Source organism: Lissotriton vulgaris, chromosome 4_1, assembly GCF_964263255.1.
Source record: "Lissotriton vulgaris chromosome 4_1, aLisVul1.2, whole genome shotgun sequence".
Classification (NCBI taxonomy): domain Eukaryota; kingdom Metazoa; phylum Chordata; class Amphibia; order Caudata; family Salamandridae; genus Lissotriton; species Lissotriton vulgaris.
In genome coordinates this window covers 1,803,157,821-1,803,181,997 of record NC_141691.1, presented here as the reverse complement: position 1 = coordinate 1,803,181,997, position 24,177 = coordinate 1,803,157,821, and the positions used below count along the sequence as shown (strand labels likewise).

The following is a 24,177-nucleotide window of genomic DNA, read 5'->3' as shown; positions in this document are numbered from 1 at the left end:
TCCAGCATGTCGCAAGGAGGGCGCAATGAAAAGCAATGCATCGCTATTTTCACGCAGCGATGCGTCACATTTCATTAATGAGGCCCTCAAGCTTGTCCATTCGGAAAAGCTGAAAATATTTACCTTCGTTCCTTATCATGTAAACAAAGCAAGAGTAATGTAAAGCTAGTTACTTTCGTGCTGTGCCCTGATACAAAATCTTAGCAGAGGACAAATAGCGTTTGCTCCGTTTCGTCTGATAATGTATATTTTTCAAACCTAAAAGTCATCCCTCACATCAGCTAAACAACAGAATTATGAAAGAAATAGGCATTTTGGAATACTTTTGAAAAAACGTAAAATCTAGCACGAAGATGTATTTTAGGCTCGTTGATCATTTGTTCATCCACTGCTTGGTTCCTAATGTCTGCTACAATAAATAGGCAAAATGAGCACCAGGCTAATTTTCTATTTTACAGTTTTCACTCAACATATACCAGAAAGGAAATGCCACACACCTTCAGAGCGTTTCTAGCCACAATCCAAAGACAAGGGCCAACAACTGGAAGGCTAGACCACTTTTGATTACTGAGGCAGAACTGGATGAGTCAGCGATAGGTATTGCTATGGTTTTCTTTGTTGTCGTTGATGCTGTTGTTGTTGTTGCTGCTGTTGTTGTTGGTACTGCTGAGGTTTTTGGATCAAAGTTTCTAGTTTGAGCTAGCACATTGTTCAATGAAAATTCGATTTTGTAATTGGTCCCTGAAAAAGAATGCAAACATAACATTAGAAGTCAAACAGATGAGACTGCAGCAACCATTTTAAAAGAAACCAGGATCAGAAGCATAAGGACCGGCGTGCCCTAAGTTTGTCTAGTCCACTACAGCCCGTAATCCAAATGGACAGAGGCTTATGCCACCTGGATAACGAAGCAGGGTTTCCGGCAGGGTTTCCATGCCGGCCTTTCCGACATGAAAACCCTGTCGGAAAGCGTGTTTGGGGGGCCCTAAGAGGGCCCCTTTTCCCTTCAAGCCTCTGGTTGGGGCCCACCCCTCTGTTAATCCAGGCACAATGTCGCAGGCACCTTGAGGTGCCTGCCATGGTGTGCAGGGATTAACACAACCTCACATTTCCCTATGTAGCATGTACTACGGCCTGTTTATGTTGGTTACACATGCTCTCATAGTGAAATGTGGGAATGCGACAGCACCATGGGCAGTCACATCTAATTAAGGCTCCCTATTTTCTGTTTTTACTGAATTTGCAGATAAATACAGACAGAAAACGATTTATTTTCTTGAGTGTATTTATGTATTTTCAAATGTGGATAAAAACTTTAATTGGGTGGTTTTTGAGTAATTCTAAATACACTTTGGCATGACTATCAGGCCAATAACTGTTTGGATTGATAGGTAAGGGGGTTAAAATAAAATGAATTTTAGTAAAGATGCTTAAAAAGCAGTAGATATGCTCAAGGCTGATACTGAAATGTTCATATTTTCATGGAAGTGCATTGATTTATCTTTTGTAGGTGTTGAAGTCACTGAAACCTGGCAGGCACTCAAGCATGACTGCAAATGTATTGGTTAAAAAAAATTGGAAATATATCAGTTTTAGCTTTATTTATTTTTTACAAAACCCATAATAAATTTGGATAAATACAGATAAAGGTGACAAAAAATAAATATGGATAAAGACAGACGTAAATGTCAAAAAAATAAATACCATAAAACTAGGAGCCCTAATCATAATTAGGCAGTCGGGACCGCCGACCGGAGGTCGGTCGGTCCCGTTTCTGGGATGGTGTCGGGCGGATGCAAGCCTGCCCGACATCGTAATAGGCTCTTAAATGTCTAATGTCCATACGCAGAGTACAGAATCCAGGTGAAATGCCCTAACGTTTGTACTGTGGCTTATCAATCAAATAAATGCAATTCTGGTAAGTAAAGTGACTCAGTGCATTTAAACTAGCATATTCATCGCTTTGCATGTGCCTTCCAAAACATATCCTTAAATACAAAGGGATCCGAGAAGTACCAGACTCCTCCTATCATCCTTTCTCACTTCGTGCAGTTCAAATCGCCATGAAAATCCTTTTGTGAATCAGAGGTTAGCGGATCATACTGCCTGACTTTTGACTCTCTCTCTCTCTCTCTCTCTCTCTATATATATATATATATATATACATATATATATATATATATGTATATATATATATATATAAAAATGTATATATATATAGATATATATATATATATATATCACGCTCTAACTTTGCCACATAATTGGGACGCACTCGGGAAGCTGCGGAAGTATGAACCATTAAAGCTTTATTGTATTGAAAGTTATGGATGGCACACATCAAGCAGGAAACATTATAGCAGTCAGATTGTCGTGCCTTACGCATTTCAAAAGAAAGTGCTATGGGAGTTACGATTGGGCTGAACCTACATAGCCCACAGAGATTAATAGCACTACACATGCAGAAAAAGTATGTTGTGGGTAAAAAGTTAAAAGAACGATGGTGATAGGTTAGGAATACATGACAATGATTGTTCCAAAAGAATGGCGGACCAGAGAGGGAACTGCTTGCTAGAAACCAGGTCTTGAAACAGTTGTCTCCCATTGGCAAAATGAGGAATTAACCAAGAATTAGGATTGGTCAATGACCACGTTTAAGGAAGGGGTGGTGGTGAAGCTAGTTATCAGCAGGATTTATCGGGCCGTGCCAAATGGGGAATGTAACATCTCAGACAGAATACTGGTGAGTGATAAGACGGAGCAGCGGATATAGTAGGGAATACTGGTTAGATGATGGGGGAATAATGGGAAGTTTTGTCTTAATATATATTTTTTTCAGTCATTGAAATTTGAAAACATAGGAGAAAGAGATACCGAGGATTGGTAGACGCTGAAGTAGAGCAAGGTATTGCAAGGGTGAGTTTAGAATTCTTAAATGGAAAAATGCAGCACGTGCTAATACTTCACACGGGGCCTCAATAATAAAAACAAATGTTGGTTCTCTCTTATAGCAAGAATCTTGCAGAATATAAGGAGTGGAAAAAGTGAAACTAAGAATATATTAATTACACTTCATTAAGGGAGTCTTGTGAGGTGAGAGTTATCATGTTAATAGCATTAGATATAACTTAGTTTAATGTTCTCTGGAAATTAAGATAAAATGAAGTACACCTCATGCAGGCAATCTTGCGAGGGGAATGATCTCATGTAAAGTACCAGATATAATTTAGTATAAGGAATTGCTGACGGTGGATCCAATACTTTAAATACTGACTATGGCAAACATAATTGATCACACCATGACTCATAGTGTTAAGCTGTAGTAATGTCCTTTCTTCCACTTGTAGATACTTTCTAGAAATGAGGTAAATTCCATAAGGATTCGTAAGGATAAAGATACAGATTTAGCAGTGTAGTATTCAAGGTGAGGACTTTTTTGATTATTTTTCTTTTTTGTTACATAAAGATAGATTTTAGCTGGGCACCCTGAAGATTATTAAGGTGTTATGATGTGGGCATCAATTGGAGAATGGGAATCACTGGAATGATGCATTGTGAAATATGTTCCTTATACATTGTTTTGATGAGAACTGATCAAGAATGGGGCAAATGTACCCTGAGATTAAATCAGGTTTTCCTCCATCATGTATTAGCAGTATGGATAGAATGGATATAGGCAGGAGTCGTTGTTTTGTGAAATTAGTTATGATTACACTCATGGAGTTTTTAATGCGAATTTTTGTTTGTAACTTTGTAAAACCCAATAATGTGAGCTTTATGTTGATATATATTCTATTATTTTATTGAGGACGAAACGCGTCGGCTGATCTAACATGTTGAAATGATTTGTGATTGAATTGATATGATAGAGAAGAAGATTTTGGCTGATTTGATATTTCGAATTTGAACTGTAATTATTAAAATAAAGAAGAAAGAATTTTCTTGAACTGAACCTACTGCCTAAGGACTGGTCATTGGAAGACTTCCAAATTGTGGATTATTGCACATATTGATACTGAGTACAGGTAGTGTGCATATGGCCTCCTTGAGGGTATCGAAGTATTTATGGCAGGCCTCTGTCCAGACCACCTGTAAGGCCTGCTTCTCTGAAGTTAGCTCTGTTAAGGGGACAACAATGGTGCTGTATCCCTTAACAAACCTCCTATTGTATCCCATGAGTCACAGGGAGGCACTCATTTCTGCATGTGTTTTAAGAGAATGCCAGGCCAGGATACATTCAATCTTGGCATGGAGGGGTTGCACCTTGCTCTTGCCCACCATGTGACCCAGATACACCATGGAACCCTGTCCTATCTGGCACTTACTGGCCTTGATAGTCAGGCCCACCCGTTACAGAGCCAGAAGCACATCCTAGAGTTGATACAGGTGTTCCTCCAAGCTGGAGCTGTAGAAAGCTGTGTCGTCCAGGTAGGTGGCACAGAATGCAATTTTTCAATCTAGGACACTGTTGGCCAACCTCTGGAAGGTGACAGGGGCATTCTTCAGCTTAAAGAGCATCACCCAAAACTGGAAGTGGCTCTCTGGGGTTAAGAATGCAAACCTATTTTTTGCTTCCTCAGTCAGACCAATCTGCCAGTAACTTGATGTCAGATCAAAGGTACTCAGGAACTTGGCAGTGTCCAGACTGTCAATGAGCTAGTCAGCTCTGCGGATGGGGTGTGCATATGTCTTTGTGATGGAATTGAGTCCCCTGTAGTCCTCACAGAACCTACATTCTGAAGTGGCACCCAGTGGGGGCACGTTAGGTACCGAAAACAACGGACGGACCAGGCACTGCTGGAGATCTCATTTACCCCTAACACCAGCCTCTTGGAGACCTAATCCTTGATACTGGCCCTCACCTTGTCTGACAACTGGTAAATCTTTTTTTTTAATAGATGGACTGTCTCCAGTGACAGTGGCATGGATGCACAGGTGTGTGAGTCCCGGGCTGTGGAAGAACAGAGAGGAGGACTTCCCTAGCAGCTGGCAACAGTCACTCTGCTGTTCTGGGGTCGTGCTCCTGCCCAGAGAGGTCAGGGAGAGGTTTTCTCTCCTCTTCTTCTCCCCCATCTGTCACCAGGAGAATGCTCAGTTTGGACCTGTCAAAGTGTGGCTTGAGGCAGTTCACTTGGAGCACCCTTAAGGTGTTCCTAGGGGTCTTGAAAACCACCATGTAGGTGCACTCCCCCTTCCGCTCCTTCACCTCATATGGATCTGTCCAGCAATCCTTGAGAGCTCAGGCCTACACGGCCTCTATAATGCATATAGTTGACCACATCCTGAGAGTGTTTCCTGGGAGCTTGCTCCCACCCCTCCACCACAGGGCTAATGAGATGGCCATGGAGGAGTTAAAAGAGGCTAAACCCAACCCCCTTCTGTTGCTTCTCCCTGTAGGCAAATAAGGCATTGCAGAAGGATGTCCCACTTACACATCAAGGACTCAGAAAGGCCCATTGTCATGACCTTGAGAGTCTTATTGAATCTCTCCACAAGACCGGTGGGTTGGGGGTGATAAGGTGTGAAGACCTCATTTATTTATTCTACAGTCATCCCACATAGAATTCATGCAGGTTGAATTGACGTTAGTGCCCATGTCGGACACTACCTCTTTGGGGAAGATCCCCAACAGAGCCCTGTCTACCACAAGTGCAGTTACTGGCCTCAGAGGGGTGGCCTCTGGGTAGCGAGTGGCGTGGTCCCTGTTACCCAAAGCTGTCTTGGGGTCCAATGGTCCAAAAAAGTAAATGCCTACCCTCTCAAATGGAGTGCCATTGCAAGTTAACGAGATCGGGGGACTTGAGCTTTTTCCCAGAAGGGGCAACAAGCATCGCAAAGGTATTATCTTACCCCAGATGTCCTGCTAGGGGTACATCATGAGCCGAACCCAGTAAGAAGGCCCTGTACACACACAGGATCCCCGAGTCCCAGGACCTTATTCTTGCTATATAAGAGGTAATTTTCTGAATAGATCAGGGGATCCCTAGAGGTGTCACCTGCTGCCGGGACCTCAGTTTGTCGTTTGAGGCCCTTTCAAAGTGGTGCATTCTTTCTGCTTTTTGGAGAAGTCCTCTCTGGTGAACCCACCTTCAACTTGCCACCCAACAAACTCAGGCAGGTCACCCAGGGCAGCAATATGTTATGTTATGTTATGTTATGTTATTTATAATTTTGTATAGCGCAACGGTTACTCAAAAAGAGAATCCCGGCGCTTTAGGTAAGGTGAAAGTGGTTTCAGAATAACACAACACAAATAAAAAACAGTTCAAAAATCCAGAAAAGAAAAAGGGCTACAGGCAAACCTATTGAGAGAACAGCCAGGTTTTGAGGCCTTTCCTAAATTCAAGAAGACTAGTCGCCCACCGCAGAGGGAGCGGTAAGGAGTTCCACATCTGTGGGGCCAAAAGACTGAAGGAGCGGCCACCTAGGCGAGCCCTCTTCACACGCGGAACAGCCGCGAGAAGTAAAGATTCCGACCTCAACGCACGAGTAGGGCGGTAAAAAGTGAGTCTCTTTCGAAGATGTTTGGCTCCCACCGCATGTAGAGCCTTATAGGCCAGGGTCAGCGCCTTAATATCCTCCCTGGATGACTCAGGAGCATCCTCTTTAGTTCCCCGGTCAACCTGCAGTGTGGGAACTTCAGGGGCTGGTTTCCCATCCCCTTTTCTCATATGCTTCTTGGAAGCTGCATGAGCCATCATTTCAGGCTTCAGGTGCCCTTGGTTCCCTTCCCAGGCCGTACTAGACCGCATGATCATACCGACCCATTCAGGCAATTCCAACAACTCCCAGTGTGACCTGAGCTCTACCTCCCTCCAAACAGTGTGCTCCAGGTCGGTGCCTAACAAACAATCTACAGGCATGTCAGGGCTCATAGCTACTTTTCGAGAACCAGAGACTCTCCCCCACTCAAAGGGAACCAAAGCCACCGTTAGATTATACTCACAATTGTCCATGACTATGACTTGGTTAATTGTGTTAGGAAGGACCTGCTCTGAGAACACCAGCTAACACTTTACAGAAGTCATGCTGGCTCCTGGGTCCCTCAGACCCTCCTCCCGCTGCCCATTGATGGTGACAAACTGCCTGTATTCAGAAGTGGCAGGCATATGGCTTTTTGGCACCATTTCTTTATCCCCCGAGGAAACATGAGTCAATTCTGTCTGCTTCCGAAAGATAACTGTGACCCCCTGCTCCCCGAGTGCTGCACTTGCCAAACTGGATGTCTGCCCATCAGTGGGGAGCTGTGCCCTCTTGGGACATTTTTTTGTGTTGCCCTTGGAGTGCCCATACTGGTAGCACTCAGTGCATTGGGGTACAAACCTCCCTGTCTGCTTATCAAAGGACCCCTTCTTTTTAGCAGACTGGCGGCTGCTAGTCTGCTAAAAAGCCACTGTTCCAGGGGAACAGCAATTATTTTGGGGACCTTTTGAGAGCTCCTTACTTTTATGTTTTTCTTCCTCCTCTTTCTTCTGGTGGGACCCCTGATCACCATTGTGGGAATCTCACCCAGATACCTTTGTGGGCAATATGGTACTGGTCTAGAGGTCCGCCTTCTGCGCAAGCCTCCTGGGGTCAGTTAGCTTACTGTATACTAGGTGCTGGCTCAGCTCTAGAAAACAACTACTGAGCATGTGTTCTCTCAAAATTTGATTCTACTACACGCTGTAGTCATTAGCCTTGCTGCCCCACACCTTACCATTCAGTGCCTATGCAGCTAAATAAATGCATAGATTCTGAGATACGGTGAGGCTGCAATATGTAAGCCTGTGTCGTTGTCGAGGATCCCATTGCGGAATTTGCGGAATTTGGGTAATTTCGCGTTCTGCGGAGATCGCGGAATTGCCCAACAATCTGCGATCTGAGGCTTCGCTGAGTTTTTCGCTTGTTCGCGCTTTCAAAATGCACGTTCATGAGAAATCCCCCCCCTGCGAGCAAAAGCATTGTGAACAGGCGTAACAAGCAATTCCGTGTGTTTCCAGAGATTTTGCGTGCTCGCGAAGATTTTTAACCATTTCGCGGAGCTATGCGTTGAGCGACTACGCAAATTCTGCACACCCCTTGAGCTGTGAAGTTCAGCATCGAGAATACAGTGCTCAGTTGGGGCAATATCTTGGTTCAAAGAGCTGTTATGCTTTGATGCGGAGTCTGGCATTGTGGTCTGGGCTGCCGTCAATTAGGAATGTAAGGACCTGCACCAAGGATGTGTCACGCACTGGGGCAATGCAGCAGTTAAGAAAAACTGTGCTGCAGGTCTTGTGATGGGTCCAATCCACGCAGCGTCAGAAATATATGTGTTCTGCTTGGGTTTACACTGTGCAGCAGAGGAAATGTGTTGGTTCTGCTAGACCCAAAAAGTCTGGCAGAGCACCTTAAGCCCACTTCCAAGGGTCCATGCCTGAGTGGCACTACTTGTCAAGGTAGACTCACAGCTGGTAGAGTCTTGTTGCAGGTGCAAGGATGTTTGAAACCGGTTATGTCCCTGAAGCTTCAAATAATGATGACACTAACTAGCTCTTGGTGTCAGTTTGGGTTCTGGGTTCAAGAGATGCAGGTCCAGTCTTTCTCACCCAGGCAAGAGGGCAGCAGGCATCAGGTAAGCACAGCAGGCAGCAAGTTTTTCAGAGCCTCAGTCCAACAGAGTAGTAGTCCTCATAGCAGCATTGAAGTCCTTCTTCCTCACAGAGTATTTATTGGTTCAGAAGAATACTGAAGTGGAGTTGTCTGAAGTCCAGTATTTATCTCAAGTTCTTTCTTTGAAGTGGGGGAGAAGCTTCAAGAGGTTTCCCTTTGAAGTTCCCAGCTATCCTGTCTCCCCTGTCCTGGCTCCAGACTAACTGCAGGGGGTTTGCAGCCTTTTGTGTGGAGGCAGGGCATAGCCTGTTCAGGTGTGATTTGGGCTATGCCCCGCTCCTCCCTTCCATCCTGTTAGTGATGGCCCATCCAGGCGCAACTAAGCTCCATATTGTGTTTCGCTGTATAGGAGGAATATACAAAGCCTAATTGTCAACTACACCCACTCAAGAGACAAGAGACAGGCTACAGACATTACATGACTGAAGCAGGAAAATGCCAACTTTCTAAAAGTGGCATTTCAATTTTTTTTATTTAACATTTAACATAGGATATTGAATTAGGATTCCAGGGACATCAAACATGAACTAGTACCTATTCCCATTTGTCAATTACACTAATAAAATGTAATAAGGTAACTCCATCGTTACCCTATGGGGGAGGTAAGCCTTACAGTAGCGAAAAACGAATTTAAGAGTTTTTCACTACTAGGCCCTGTAAACTTAAAGGCACATGTCCTACTTTTAAAAACATTGCACCCTAACTTCTGGGCTGCCCAGAGCCTACCCTAAGAATGACGTATATGTATTAAAAAGGAAGGTTTGGTCCTGGCAAAATGGGTTACATTGCCAGGGAAAAATGGCAGTTTAAAACTGCACTTACAGGCTCGGCAATGGCAGTTCGAAGACATGTTTGAAGTGCTACTTAAGGTAGGGGCACAATAAGTACTGCAGTCACACTAGTAGCATTTAATTTACAGGGTCGGGGCACAGTTGGTACCACTTTACCAGAGACTTACAAGTAAATTAAATATGTCACTTGGGTATAAGCCAATGTTACCATGTTTCAATGAGAGCACATGCACTTTATCACTGGGTAGCAGCCGCAAAGTGATTAGAGTCCTAAGACCAGCAAAAACGAGATCAGTAAAAATGGAAGAGGAAGGCAAAAAGTTTGAGGGAGGACCACACTTAGGCTGACAGGTCTAATACTTTGATCCTAGTCTATTGTTAGCCCAGTCAAGTGGAGCCTGGCCAGGGAGGCAGGATATTCCAAAAACCTTAGGGGGTTGACACCCCCAAAATCGGCACCTTATGTACAAATATTGATCTGTCAGACCTAACTCTTCAGTACACCTTTGGACCTGTGGAAGATTCAGAAGGACCGCTGTGCTGTTCCGCAAGAAAGACTGCAACTTTTTTGCCCTTCTGCACCGTTGCCTGAGTGAAAAGACCTGACCTGCATCATTACATCAGGACCACCAGAGGGTCTGCATGAGCTAGTTGGCTGGACTCCTGATCAGAGCCCAACAGACAGAAAAGACTCCACCATCTGAAACCCAGAACCTGGCTTCAGTCTGCTATGAGTCTTGCTCCCCCCCCCCCCAAGTGGTACCTCCCCAGTCTTGGACTCTTGGAAATGTGCCTGAAGGTGCTCTAACAGCCAACCTGTGGTCCGGTTGGCAGAACTGACGTGATGCATCCTCAACACAGTCCTTCACACTGCAAGCCTCTCTTTGATAGTATCCTTGATGATGACGCAGTACTTTGCATCACAGCCTCACAGCTCCATGGTACTAGCACTGCACAAAGCTTCCTCAATGTGGTATCTCGCAACGCTTCACAGCCAGGATTTAAGGTAAGTTGCTCAACAGGTCTAACTTCCCTGCAGCCGCGGTCCATGCAGGTAACTGTGGTGGGGAAGTGGGAACGGGTAACTGGGGATTGTGATGAACGATGCAGGAGGGAAATTAATTATTTATTTAATTTCGCCTCTGTATCATCCCTCGAAAGCCCCACCTCCCCACCGCTGTTACCTGCACTGGACGCGGCTGCTTCCCTGTATCTAGCCAGTGCTCCATCACAGACCGCAAACTTGTGACTTTGTTCCAGTCTGGCGCAACTAGATAACCTCAGTTGGCGCTTTGTGCTTCTAGGCAGTATTTTTACTTGCAATTCTGAAATTGCATATCTTCAGTTCTACTGATTTGAATTTTGTGTTTTTGGTCTCAAATAATTTATGACATGTTACTCTATTTTTCCGAATTGTGTGGGATTTTACTTGTGCTACATGTATACTGTTTAACTGTTTGAAGTGCAGCATATATACTTTACACATTGCCTCTAAGTTAGGCCCGACTGTTTTTGTGCCGAGCTATCAGAGGGCTGAGCATGCTAATTTGAGGTTTGCTCGTGTCTCACCCTGACAGAGACTGTGGTTGCTGCTTGAGTAGTGTTTCACTCCCTTAAAGCCTAAACCCAATAAAAAGATCCAAGGCAGATTAAAGTAAAGTTTCATGAAGGTTTTAATACAAGAGTAGGAGTTGAAGCACAGCACATCATAACAGGTTCAGGTACAGGTCTTGTAATACAGTTGGTCTGGAATCTGGAACCCAGGATGTAAGATGCAGGCACGCATCATACATTCCAGGCAGCAGATCCAGACAGGGAAAAACAAGGAGACAGGGCAAAGCAGAATGAAATGTACAACAGAATGCAACACATCTTATCCCTTAAAAAAAAACATTAATCCAGATACCTGCTGGGAACACTCTTTTGCCTATTGGAAATTTTAACTCTAGAGGCAACTGAGGAATCCAGATGAACAGAACTGGGAGAAGGCAAAACGGGAAAAGCATCAGGTCTCCTCTGGCAACAACGCTGAGTAGAGGAAGGAGAGCAACGTACATTTTCAGGATTGCAATATTTAGCCACTCTGCGGACATTCCACACTCTACCATCCTGTGTGGCAACGCTATTTTTAAAGACTTTAACAACTTTGATAGGAGGGTAAAATTTAGAAAGACCCTTGACCAAAAAACCAGGTTTTCTAATTCGTACCCAATCCCCCACCACAAAGTCATTATCTTTGGTCTTCATTTTGGAATCAAACATGGTTTTCATTTGTAGTTGTTTGTTTTCAACCCGTTTGGCCACAGCAGCAAGGTCACAAACAGAATTATTTACATCAAGTCTTACATCAAGTTTTTTAATCCACCAGGGACATATATCAGAAGGAGGCTCCCTACCCTTAAGGAGTCTGAAGGGACTAACACCCGTAACAGAGTGAGGAGTGATACGATATGTCCACAATCTTTTCCTCACAACATCCACCCAACTATCATCCGAAGTCTGCACAACATTCAAACAATCCTTGAGAACACGGTTAAAGCGTTCAACTTGGCCGTTTTCCCTAGGCTCATAGAGAGAGGTGGTGTAATGCTTGATTCCACATGCACTGAGGAATTTCTCAAAATCATCTGACACAAGTTGAACACCATTATCTGTGACACAGGTTTCAGGAAATCCCTCCCTGGCAAAGACCTCCTTAAGGAAAAGAATGACTGATTGGGAAGAAACAGAGCTAACGAATTTTACTTCGGGCCACTTGGAGTGGTAGTCTACCAGAACTAAGGCATACCGAGCATTATAGGGCAACTGTTTAAATGGGCCAGATATATCAAAACCCACTTTCTGCCAGGGAAAGGTGGGCCAAGACACAGGCTTGAGGGGAGCTGAGGTCACATGAAGCATTTTGTCACTGTTAACACAATGCAAACAATCTCTCACCAGCCTATCCACCATTTTGTCCACTCCTGGCCACCAAAAGCTCTCTCTAATTAGGCGTTTCATTGATGACATGCCAATGTGACTCTGGTGAGCGAGACGAAGAATCTTCTCTTGTAAGGATTGAGGTGGAATTAATTTACCAGCCTTGAAAAGTAAACCAGAAAACACATCAATTTCCGATGAAACCTGGCAAAAGGGACCTATATCCGGAGAAACACCCCTATGGGGTGGCCAACCATTCCTAACAAAATCAAACAGGTGTTGGCAAACCACATCCTTGCCAAGTTCAAGAAACCATTCATCCTCCGATAACGAAATGAACTCCTTGGAAACACAATCTCCAACAGAGGCAACAACATCGATGTCATTATCCATGTTTGGAGATTCCTCACAAGGAAACCTTGAAAGAAAATCGGCAGTCACGTTACATTTACCAGGAACATACACAATATCGAAATCATACTCTTGAAGACGTGAGGACAAACGAGCTATGCGCGCAGTGGAGTTCCATCCACCTCCAGGAGATAAAATCCCAACTAAAGGTTTATGGTCCGTACGTAGTACAAAACGATTTCCCCAAACATAATTCCTGAAGTGCTCAACAGCCCAAATGCAGGCCAGAAGTTCCTTTTCAATTACCGAGTACCTTCTCTCCGTGGGAGATAAAGTCCTTGAGGAGAAGGCAACACACCATTCATCCTTACCAGATGACTGACTTAACACACTACCAATGCCATAAAGGCTGGCGTCAACAGTAATGATGCACTTCTTGTTGACACAAAAGGACTTCAAAGTAGGAGCATTAACGATTTCCTCTTTTATTTGTTTAAAAGCTTGTTCCTGCTTCTCCGACCAAATAAATTGGGCTGAACTCCTAGTAAGTTCTCTGAGAGGCTCCATTTTGTTTGCAAAATTTTTGATAAATTTGCTATAATATTCGCAAAGCCCTGCAAAAGAAAGCAACTTTTCCTTGTTGTCAGGGGAAGGGGCCTTAACAATAGCATCTACAAGATTTCTTTTTGGTACAACTCCATCCCCTGAAAGTGAATGGCCCAAATAGTCTACCGTCTTACAAAAAAACTTGCATTTACTAGCTTTAATGGTCAAGCCAAATTTCTCCAACCTGGAACAAACCTCTCTAAGGTGACTATCATGCTCAGAGATATTTTTAGAAAAGACGAGAATGTCATCTTGAAAGCATTTGACGTAGACATTCAGATCCCTGAATATGTGATACATTGCCCTCTGGAAAACAGAAGCGGCTGACGCTAGGCCGAAAGGCATTCTTTTAAATTGAAACAATCCATGGGGAGTGATGAAAGCGGTGAAGTGTTTTGAGTCTTCCGTGAGCTCTATTTGGTGGTATGCAGACCTTAGGTCTAATGTGGAGAACACACAGGCACCGTCAAGCATGCACAACATTTCATTTATGTTAGGTAACGGGTGACAGTCAGTAACCAAACATTTATTTAACGCTCTCAGGTCTACACACAACCTAATTGTTTTGTCAGGTTTAATCGCCAAAACAATAGGCGAAACCCATTCTGAGGATTCTACCTCTTCTATGACACCATCTTTAACCATGTTGTCAAGCATGACTCTGAGCTCCTCTCTGACACTGATGGGAACACCTCTCAACTTCTGCTTTAGAGGCACAGTATTTGGTTTAACTTTGATTTTATGCGTAAAACCATTCAATCTCCCAAGCTTCTCAGAAAAAACATTGGGAAAGGAGATGGATATCTCTTTAGACATGGATGCCAAGTCATAGTCCCCATCTGTTATGGCAAGAACACACACAGGATCTTTCAACCTAGGATTTAACGAGATCCCCAACTTAGCTTGGTCCCGCCAACCTAGAACATTCACACCTTTAGATGCTACATACATCTTAATAATAGCTGAATTGTTTTTTACAATAATAGGGACTTCTTTAAAACCTATAAAGCTGATCTTGGAAGTATCAAAATTATAGGCATCAATATCAGGTTCACACAAAGAATTAACATCAATTAGGTTACCAAATGACTCTACACAGTAATCACGAGTGATTATGGTCCACGGTGAACAGGAGTCCACCATGAGTTCCAGAGTTTTGCCTAGTATATTCACTAAACTCTTTGGAGAAGGCAAAGTATCTGCTAATGTCATGTCGAATGAAGACTGTATAGAAATTACAATACCAGACTCTCTAACCAGCGGATTATTATCCTCTCTCTCCGCAACATAAGATACATTACTATTAGTACGTCTGGGAGTACTATAAGAAGATTTCTTGTGATCATTAACTGGTTTAACAGAAGTTTTGCAATATTTAGAAAAATGACCAGTGCGATTACACTTGTTACATTGTCTATTCAGAGCAGGACACTGTGGAAAAGAAGCTATATGATCCGGACTTCCACATCTAAAACAATAAAATTGTTTACCTTTGCCCTCGTATTTGTTAGAATTTTGAGTTTTAACATTCACAGTGCTAACCTCACCAGTGGATGTGGATGGAGTAGATTGAGTAGAGGCTTTGTCTAAAGATTTGATCCATTTGTCGGACTGTTCTAATGCTTTAGCTGTACTAATGGCAGTCTCTAAACTAGGATCCCCTAAAATCCATAACTGCTCTTGTACTTTCTTGCTTTTCACATGCACAACAATTTGATCTCTAATCATTTCGTCGGTCATAAGACCAAAATTGCAATGAAGAGAAAGTGCACGTAAGGCAGTTAAAAAGTCATCAAAGCACTCATTCTCATCTTGTACCCTGGTATAAAACTTAAACCTGTTTAAGGCTACACTAGTTACTGGTTTAAACCTTCCCTCTATTCTGTGTACAGCCTCATCATAAACATTTGAATCACCACCTGATCTCACAGGAGGTAAAGTTCTAAAAACAAGTTGTCCTTCTGAGCCAAGACAATGTAAGAAAATGTTTTTTTTTCTTTCTGCTGACATTCTTTCGCCATCCATGGCTTTAAGGTAGGTAAAGAATTCCTCTTTCCATCTGGTCCAAGGGATGGGTGGATCTCCTTTGGTTTGCAAAAATTTTGAGGGTGGGTCAAACTGCATTGTAGCTAGCGAAAGTAAGGATACTTCCTCTTATTTATTTTTAATAATAATAAAAAAAAATATCTCAAAATGATAATGTACATAAAAGTCAAAAGGGTTTTAATGTACCCCTTCTAAATGGTAAAATAGCAGTCACAAGTGAGAGAATTCTCTAAATATCCTTTCGTTAGATGATGAATGTAAAACGGTAAAAGTACTTGAAAATAGAATAAAAACGATAATAAAGTTATTTCAGTTATTATTTTGTCATCCGGCGTGTAAATGCAGTTTATTTTACCTTCCGGCGTGTGGAAACGTTAAGGAGAACATCGACATCGGTTCTTCAGCGTAACCGGAGAGTGTATACTCCGTTGTTATGGAAACAAAGATGGCGCTGAGGCGTGCAGCGTGATGACAATAAGAACGTGTCACGTGATCACGCAGCGCGTGATGATGACACAGCGCGTGAAGAAGACACAGCGCGTGTAAACAGAGGAAGCCTCGAGCTTGGTAAAAGCCTCGCGCTAGAAGAAATGTCGGAAACGTTTCAAAATTGAAGAAAAGTAGTTTTATACTTCACCAATCCGCCGGAGTAGAAGCGGTGGAAACGCCAGGAAATGCGCCGATTGTGAAGGTAGAAGCGGTGCTTTTTAGATGTGATACTTGTGGTCTTCGTTTTTTTGCTGAAGACATGAAAAGTTTAAAAACAAGCAGGAAAACGCTGGTATGTCGTAAATCGTAGCAACTTCGACGTAGGAGTAATATTTGGTGTTGTCAAGAAGGACAAGTTGATGAAGATGTATCCCAGGTTTCTTCCTTTGTAAGGTAGTTTCAAAAATTAAAATTTTCTGCTCCTGTGCTCCAAGGATGGTGGCAGAAATGGTAGGGTTTACCTCGTCGCCAGTAAAAAGATCCAAGGCAGATTAAAGTAAAGTTTCATGAAGGTTTTAATACAAGAGTAGGAGTTGAAGCACAGCACATCATAACAGGTTCAGGTACAGGTCTTGTAATACAGTTGGTCTGGAATCTGGAACCCAGGATGTAAGATGCAGGCACGCATCATACATTCCAGGCAGCAGATCCAGACAGGGAAAAACAAGGAGACAGGGCAAAGCAGAATGAAATGTACAACAGAATGCAACACCCAATTTCCAACAGGTGAGAAGTCACTAAAATATAATTTGACGTAACGATTTCTACGTAATATTGATATCACAACTTAAATGAATCAGTGCAGTAGGTTAAGAATAATTCTTACCAGATGGAACTAGAACAAGATCAGTGTAGTTGGCCCAACAGCTGCTGAATGAAATGGTGGTATTGCCTGTAAGTCCGCCAGTAACATATGCATCCTCTGAGTTCATAAGTTTGGCTGTCAAGGTCAATGCACTAGCATCAACAGCTACACAGATGTTCTAAAACAGAAAAAAAGACATTGCTTTTATTTTTTCTTCTCAGTTTGAAGTAAGTATATACTTTCATGCATGGGTGCTTAAAAATAGTTTGCGACAAACAAGCATGTAATAATGTTAATATAGTAACAGATATCAGACAAAACATTAAAAAAAAACTCTTTTATAGAGTGGCCAGGCAAAAGAAATTCACATGGTAAATGTTCAGTGAAGTGAGAGGAGAATCAATATTGCTAATATATTTATTAGAATTAATATTACTAATATTATTATGGCTATTTATAAGGCACTCACTGCAACTAGGTTTTCTGCTTTTAAAGTTTAATTACAGTAGGAAGTAAAATTCACTGCGAAAGAATGGGCTGATAAACCATATAAGATAAAGGTACCGGCAATGCAATGATGCATGATTTACTTACCACTTACACATGGGTTAATTAAATGTAAACAACACTTTGATCATTTTTAGGTCTTAGAGAGTGCTCAATGACTTCACGATGTCACTGGGAACTGGGTATTTTCAGAGTTTACTTGAATACATATGTATATTGTAGAGTTTATACTTATGTTTTAATAATGTATGCTTTGCTCTAAAAATGTTAAGACTATGACACTATGCACTGATGATTTTGACTAGTTCCTTTGCACTTGGTCGTATTGTGGTGGGCTCTATTAGCACAGACTTAAAGTGCTAAGATTCTGAAATTAAATGTATACAATCTGTATTATTTCCAGCCCTGATGAAGCCGTAGGTCTACCCAACCATGGTGAAACGCGTTGGCACAAAGGGATTGGAGTGTGACGAAAATAAATAAAATAACTGCAAGAGCCCCACTGACAATCTGTGTTGATATTTTATGTTACATCTGAAACTGAGATATTTATATATGCGTGCTCCAAAAACTATTGTATAAAGTTTTCAATCTTTGATTGAGTTTAGGGAGGTGCGGGTGTTCTCTTCCCAAATTTTGGATGCACCGTACTAATCTGCCTTGTAAATAGAGATATCAAGAAGTGGAATTTACTATATGAGCGCCCATCTGTCCCATACACCCAAGAGATCTATACATATCCCCTCTAATGTCGGTCACAAGGCTCATCAGGTATTTACCCAGAGAAATCGGGCAGAGGAGTTGGCCTAACTGCAAAAGCGATTGACCTCGAATCTGGGGAGCCGAGTTCGAGTCTCAGCAATTACGCTGAATATCCTGTGATTCTGACCATATCACTTATTCTCCTGTGCCTAACCAAAATTAATGTGTCCTCATGTAACACAACTGGTGCTATGTAAAGCGCTCCGATACCCGATACCGGGTAAAGTTCGAACTATATAACACTCCCTAAAAAAATAAAACCTTATGGCACACAATTAAGTAGGTCTGCTATCTCGGACAGGCCATAAAATTCAGCAAAAGGCACAGGGGCTATTTGTCCATTTTTCCTGTCTGGGACTGCATCGGGCTCCAGCAATAAAAAGTGTGGCGGACATGCCGTAGGATTGTTGCCCCTTCAATGCTGTGTCGAATAACGGAAACTCTCCAGTAGAGTTTTCACAATAGCAGAGGAGCTGGTGGCTCAGCTATCAAAACACGCTTTACTCTTCATCCAAATGAGTTAGGAGATGCAAGAGGTGGCTGGATGGAATAACTGCCAATTTTTGGGAAAAGTCCCACTGCTGGTCTCCTCCAAAGGAGGCACTAAGGGAAATGGGTGCTGTATGGGCTAAGGGACTGGGCGAACCAACTACTCTGGCCCACCCTGGGATAGCCTACCGCAATTAAAATGCCCTGCTGTATCCCAGGGCCTTATGCCCAAACTGCTTTGCCTCCATGGTGGAAGCTGCTTTGGTAATCAAAATTACCAAACAGTAACAGAACATTTTCCAATTCTTTGTAGGTATTGTAGACCTCATGCCCTTTTTTTACTGAAGGAGGTATCTTCAGGGGGGAAAAAGACAAAGGTCCCAGATTCACTTTGACTTTTGTGCCTGACATACTTGAAGTCTTTTTCCAGCAGAAAGGAGACATTCACCTTTTCTGGCCGGGAGGGTCCCGCTGTACCTAGCAGCCTTAGCCTAGACAGGTAAAGGCAGGTAGACTTGGTTTTCGTGGAGCTGCTGTAAACCGGGCGGCTTTTGCAACACCCTGTTCAGTGTTAGCAATGCCACTGAGAGTACGTTTTCAAGCAGCTCACCTTTCAAATATACCAAATATATCTAGCACTTTTTTGCGTTTACTATGGGCATGAATCTCTTTAAGATCATCTTATCCCTTTGAAAATCGACCTTATTCTATCACACCCTCCTTTGGGAAATATGTGACAATAATCTGGAATAGGTTGACTCATTTACGACTGATATGTACCAAAGCTACCTCTCAGTGTGATATCTAAATGATCCCCATATTCTCTGAAATCTTCATTGGATGTTGATCCTTTCAAAATAAATCCGGCATTGAAGGGATATGAATATGTACTTTACATTAAGCAACTTCATAAAGTAGTTAACATCCAGTTATGAGTGCTTTATTCTTTATGATTCTGAATGCGGAAAATACAAAACGTCATGTGCTTGAAGGGAACAATGTTTTGTCCGGCCTATCCATCTTCGTTACCACAGTTATCCCCAGTAGGTTAGCCCAAAGATTACGTACCGTCATTTACAAACCGCTTTGAATAGACAGTCAACTAGACACTAATGGCATTGTTTCTCCAGGCTTATTGCGGACTCTTAAAAGTATACACATACGTTTTCAGATATTACAGGAAATGGATGGGGCCAGTGCACATCTTTTAGTTCCAACCCCCATCGCCCACTCATCTATCAATATTAGCTACCAACTGAAACAATGGCATCAAGCTGCTTTCACTGTTTATTCTATTAACTCCTGGGCAAGCTCAGGATGGTTTAATAAAACTGAATAATTTAGTACTTTAGGGACATTTAATTCTATTGTTTTAGTGCTACTGTCATTACAGACAGGCATCGCCCATACTCCTGGCCCATGTCTTAATCTATTTCAGTATTCCGTGGATTATACGCCTACGCCTCTGTTGCCTGGCAACATCCCACAGAACTGACAACTTGACTCATACATGCCACAAGGGGATATACACTTTTCCAACGTGCCTTCTGGAGTCCACTCTTCTTGTAAAGGAGGCTATCATCTATTTTGGAATTCAATGTTTGCTTTCATCTATAATTGACCTTATAAAAGTGTATGCTGCTAAATGTATTGCCATCGCTATGTATGGTGCAGACCTGTGGGGCTTTAGGCCTATCAAATCTCTTCAAGTCATAGAAGATAACTGTTTAAAATCAATTCTTTCCCTGCCAAGATCCACGGTCAGCTTCATAGTCCACCAGGAATGCGGCGTGGATTACTTGGAGGATCGAATTGCTATGGCCCCCCTTTTAAAATGGATATCGGTATGGCTCAATCCAGAGCTTGAAGTTAACCATGAAATCCTGAAGGACTGCCTAAAGTTAGATCACTGGAACAAGATTCCCTGGCTGAAATATGTAGAACAAATGTGTGTAAAGTTGGGACGGCCCGAACTGTTTCACAAACCATCCGTCCTGGTGAAAGCCGATCTGAAGTGGACAAAGAACACTTTTTTGCAGTACAGTGGTATGGACAGAGAAAGCAGGGAGTTGTTAAAGCCCTCTGTTAGGACTCATCAATTGATTGCTTCTTCAGACCACGATTTGGAACTTTACCTGAAGGTCGTTAACAACTCAAACCACAGGTATCTTCTAACCAAGTTCCGACTGAACAAAGTCCACCTATTAATTTCAGGCCGCCCCAGCTGGACCAGGGATTTGGATTTGAATTTATGTAACTGTGACGGTTATTCAATCATGGATACTACCCACTTCTTGTTTTTCTGTGATCATTTTAAAGACATTAGGAAAAAAATTATTATACCCCTGCTAAATGGGAAAGGGTTCAGGCAGGTCAAACCAGCTTTACTGTATCTCCAATTGTTAGTAGATATTTGGGAAATTTATAATCACCATCGACCAGATCTCCTCATCGCTCCTTCTAAACACCCCAGCCCATTCCTCGGACCCAAACCTAGCCGCCACCAACTTCACTCTATGGTTATCCAACACCGCCGACACCTTAGCGCCACTGAAAAAACGTCAAAGCAAACCTGGCAACAAGAAGGCCTCTTGGTTCAACGATGATCTTAAGAAGTCCAAGAAACTCTGCCGCACCCTTGAAAAAGCTTGGAAAAAAGACCCAACCACCAACACTAAGGACGCCTTCAAAAATGCCACCCGCACTCACCACCAACTAATCCGAAAGGCCAAGAAAACAGCATTCAAGGATCGACTTGACAACAACGCCCACAACAGCAAGGAACTTTTCAACATCGTCAAGGAGTTTTCCAATCCCTCGGCCAACTCCAACGACATCACCCCCTCTCAAGCCCTCTGCGACTCCCTAGCCTCATTCTTCCACAACAAGATTGCAGACATCCACAACAGCTTCGCCAACCAACCCGGAGTCCAACCCACCCAACCACATGCTGAACACTCTCCCCCCGTGAACACCCTTAACGACTGGAACCCAATCTCCACTGAGGACACCATCCGCCTGATGAACTCCATCCACTCAGGATCCCCCACAGACCCATGCCCTCACCACATCTTCAACAAAGCAGACTCCGTCATAGCACCGCACCTCCGAGACGTCATCAACTGCTCCTTCAACTCCGCCACCTTTCCGGAAAACTGGAAACACGCTGAACTCACCGTCCTTCTGAAAAAACCCACAGCGGACCCCACCGAACTCAAAAAATACCGCCCCATTTCGCTCCTTCCTTTCCCGGCCAAAGTAATCGAGAAAGCTGTCAACAACCAGCTCGCCGCTTTCCTCGAAGCTAACAAATCCCTCGACTCCTCACAATCTGGCTTCCGAGCAAAACACAGCACTGAGACCGCCCTCATCGCAGCAACAGACGACATTCGAACTCTACTGGACAATGGAGACACAGTCCCCCTCATCCTCCTCGACCTCTCTGCAGCATTCGACACAGTCTGCCACAGCACCCTTTTACAACACCTCAGCAACATCGGAATACAAGGAAAAGCACTTGAATGGATCACCTCATCCCTCACCGGAAGAACCCAGAGAGTCCGCCTTCCACCATTCAAGTCCGAGGCCACCGAAGTCATCTGTGGCGTACCACAAGGATCCTCTCTCAGCCCCACCCTCTTCAACGTTTACATGAGCCCCCTCGCGACCATCGCCCGCCAACACAACCTCAACATCATCTCTTACGCGGATGACACTCAACTGATCCTTTCTCTCACCAAAGACCCCAGCACCGCCAAAACTAACCTACACGAAGGAATGAAAGAAGTTGCTGAATGGATGAAACACAGCCGTCTGAAACTGAACTCAGATAAAACAGAAGTCCTCATCCTAGGTACATCCCCCTCTGCATGGGACGACTCTTGGTGGCCGGAAGCCCTTGGAAAAGCACCCATCCCGACAGACCACGCACGGAACCTAGGCGTTATCCTGGATTCTTCACTCTCAATGAACAGACAAGTCAGCGCCGTATCCTCATCCTGCTTCAACATTCTTCGCATGCTCAAAAAAACATTCCGCTGGATCCCCACCGAAACCAGGAAAACAGTCACCCATGCTCTGGTCACGAGCCGACTGGACTACGGAAACACCCTCTATGCAGGCACTACCGCTAAACTCCAAAAGAAACTCCAACGAATCCAAAACGCCTCAGCCAGAATCATATTAGACATCCCACGCAACGAACACATCTCTGGTCACCTGAAAGACCTCCACTGGCTACCCATCAATAAGAGAATCACTTTCCGACTGCTAACCCACGCACACAAATCACTCTACGACATCGGACCAGAATGCTTCAACTCAAGACTGTCCTTCTACACCCCCTCCCGCCAACTACGTTCCTCCAGCCAAGCCCTCGCCACTGTACCCTGCATCAACAAGACCACCATGGGAGGCAGATCCTTCTCATACCTGGCTGCTAAAACATGGAACTCACTCCCCACTTACCTTCGCCTTACCCAGAACCACCTAGCTTTTAGAAAGCAACTTAAAACGTGGATATTTGACAAGTAATCCACCCCCCCTTCCTTAGCGCCTTGAGACCCTCTGGGTATGTAGTGCGCTATATAAATTCTCTGACTTGACTTGACATAATGTGGCTACATTTTTAACCATTGCGGTGAGATTGGGCAAAAAGATCAATTGGCCGTAGAACATCTACCATAAAGATTGCCCACTGTAACTTGAATCAAGTTTTTTATCCTGTAAATTTTTTATTGATGTTCTCTTTTAATTGTAGAATGTTGCTTTTTTTTATTGTCATGCCGCTCTGTGATTTGTGGACCACTTTTATGTGTCTTGTACTTTTATGGTTTTTGTAAATTGAACTGAATAAAGTATTTCTTGACTTGACTTGACCTTATAAAAACTATTTAGGGAAATTTTAATTAATGCATTTCTGATTAATAAAAACGTGTATTTCTCATTTGTGTCAAAGGACATTTAAAGAACCACAAATTATTTAATGTATTTGATATAAAATCAGTGTATTGCTCTAGGCCATATATTTCCACATGATCAACGCACTGGCAGGGGCATGCCTGCCTTTCTTGATCATTGCTCGATTTCCAGGAGAGACTCCTCCAATTTGGAGCAAATATTGTCTCAATTCAATACTGGCAAGGCAAAATATACCAAGACAGTGGAATAATGACATTTGACCAGTTTAAGGTCAAACTTGATAAGTGCAATACGGACAGGAGGATCCTGGGCTTCACTTCAAGATGAGTGGCAACTTGGTGATCATTCAATTTATGGTGGAAACTCTAAATGCATAGAGGGCTCCAATAGCAGAATTTCTACACCGTATGGAATTTTCCCCATAAACTGGTGCATTTTCAGTTACCACTCAACTCTAAATGAGACTCTTAAATCTTCTTAGAACAATACATCAGAGAACAGTGCAATAGTACAAATAAAGATTGCAAACTATGCCTTACATTGTCATCCACTGCCTGTATCGAGGGTTGTTGAGTAAGCAGTTCCCCTGGTAATCCTGCCTCAGGTTGGGTAACGACAATGAGTTTGGTTACAGTAGACACAAAACTTGCTGGTGGTTCGATTCTTTCTGTTACTTCACTACTTGCCATCTGGAAACATAGAAAGACATGTTTTCATATGAAGTACAAGTACACAAAAATGCAACATATGATATATTACCTTTTAGGTCTCTCTCTGTCTGGTTGAAAAGACATATTGGGGACATACTGAAAGCTGAACTAGCAATGCATTCCTCTCCTTGCTTACTATTGATTGTGT

The 24,177-nt window shown here is 43.1% G+C and overlaps 1 protein-coding gene across 1 annotated transcript in view; it reads right to left on the bottom strand.

Moving 5' to 3' along the window:
- LOC147724580 (fibrocystin-L-like) overlaps positions 1-24,177 on the bottom strand; it is a 1,106,658-nt gene that overhangs the window by 20,295 nt on the left and 1,062,186 nt on the right. The window contains exons 78-80 of the mRNA XM_086966124.1: positions 23,859-24,008; positions 16,663-16,819; positions 498-741 (exon numbers count right to left, since the gene is read on the bottom strand). Of these exons, the coding sequence (XP_086822250.1) occupies positions 500-741; positions 16,663-16,819; positions 23,859-24,008 (549 nt within the window). The 3' untranslated portion in view covers positions 498-499. The remainder of the gene's footprint in view (positions 1-497; positions 742-16,662; positions 16,820-23,858; positions 24,009-24,177) is intronic.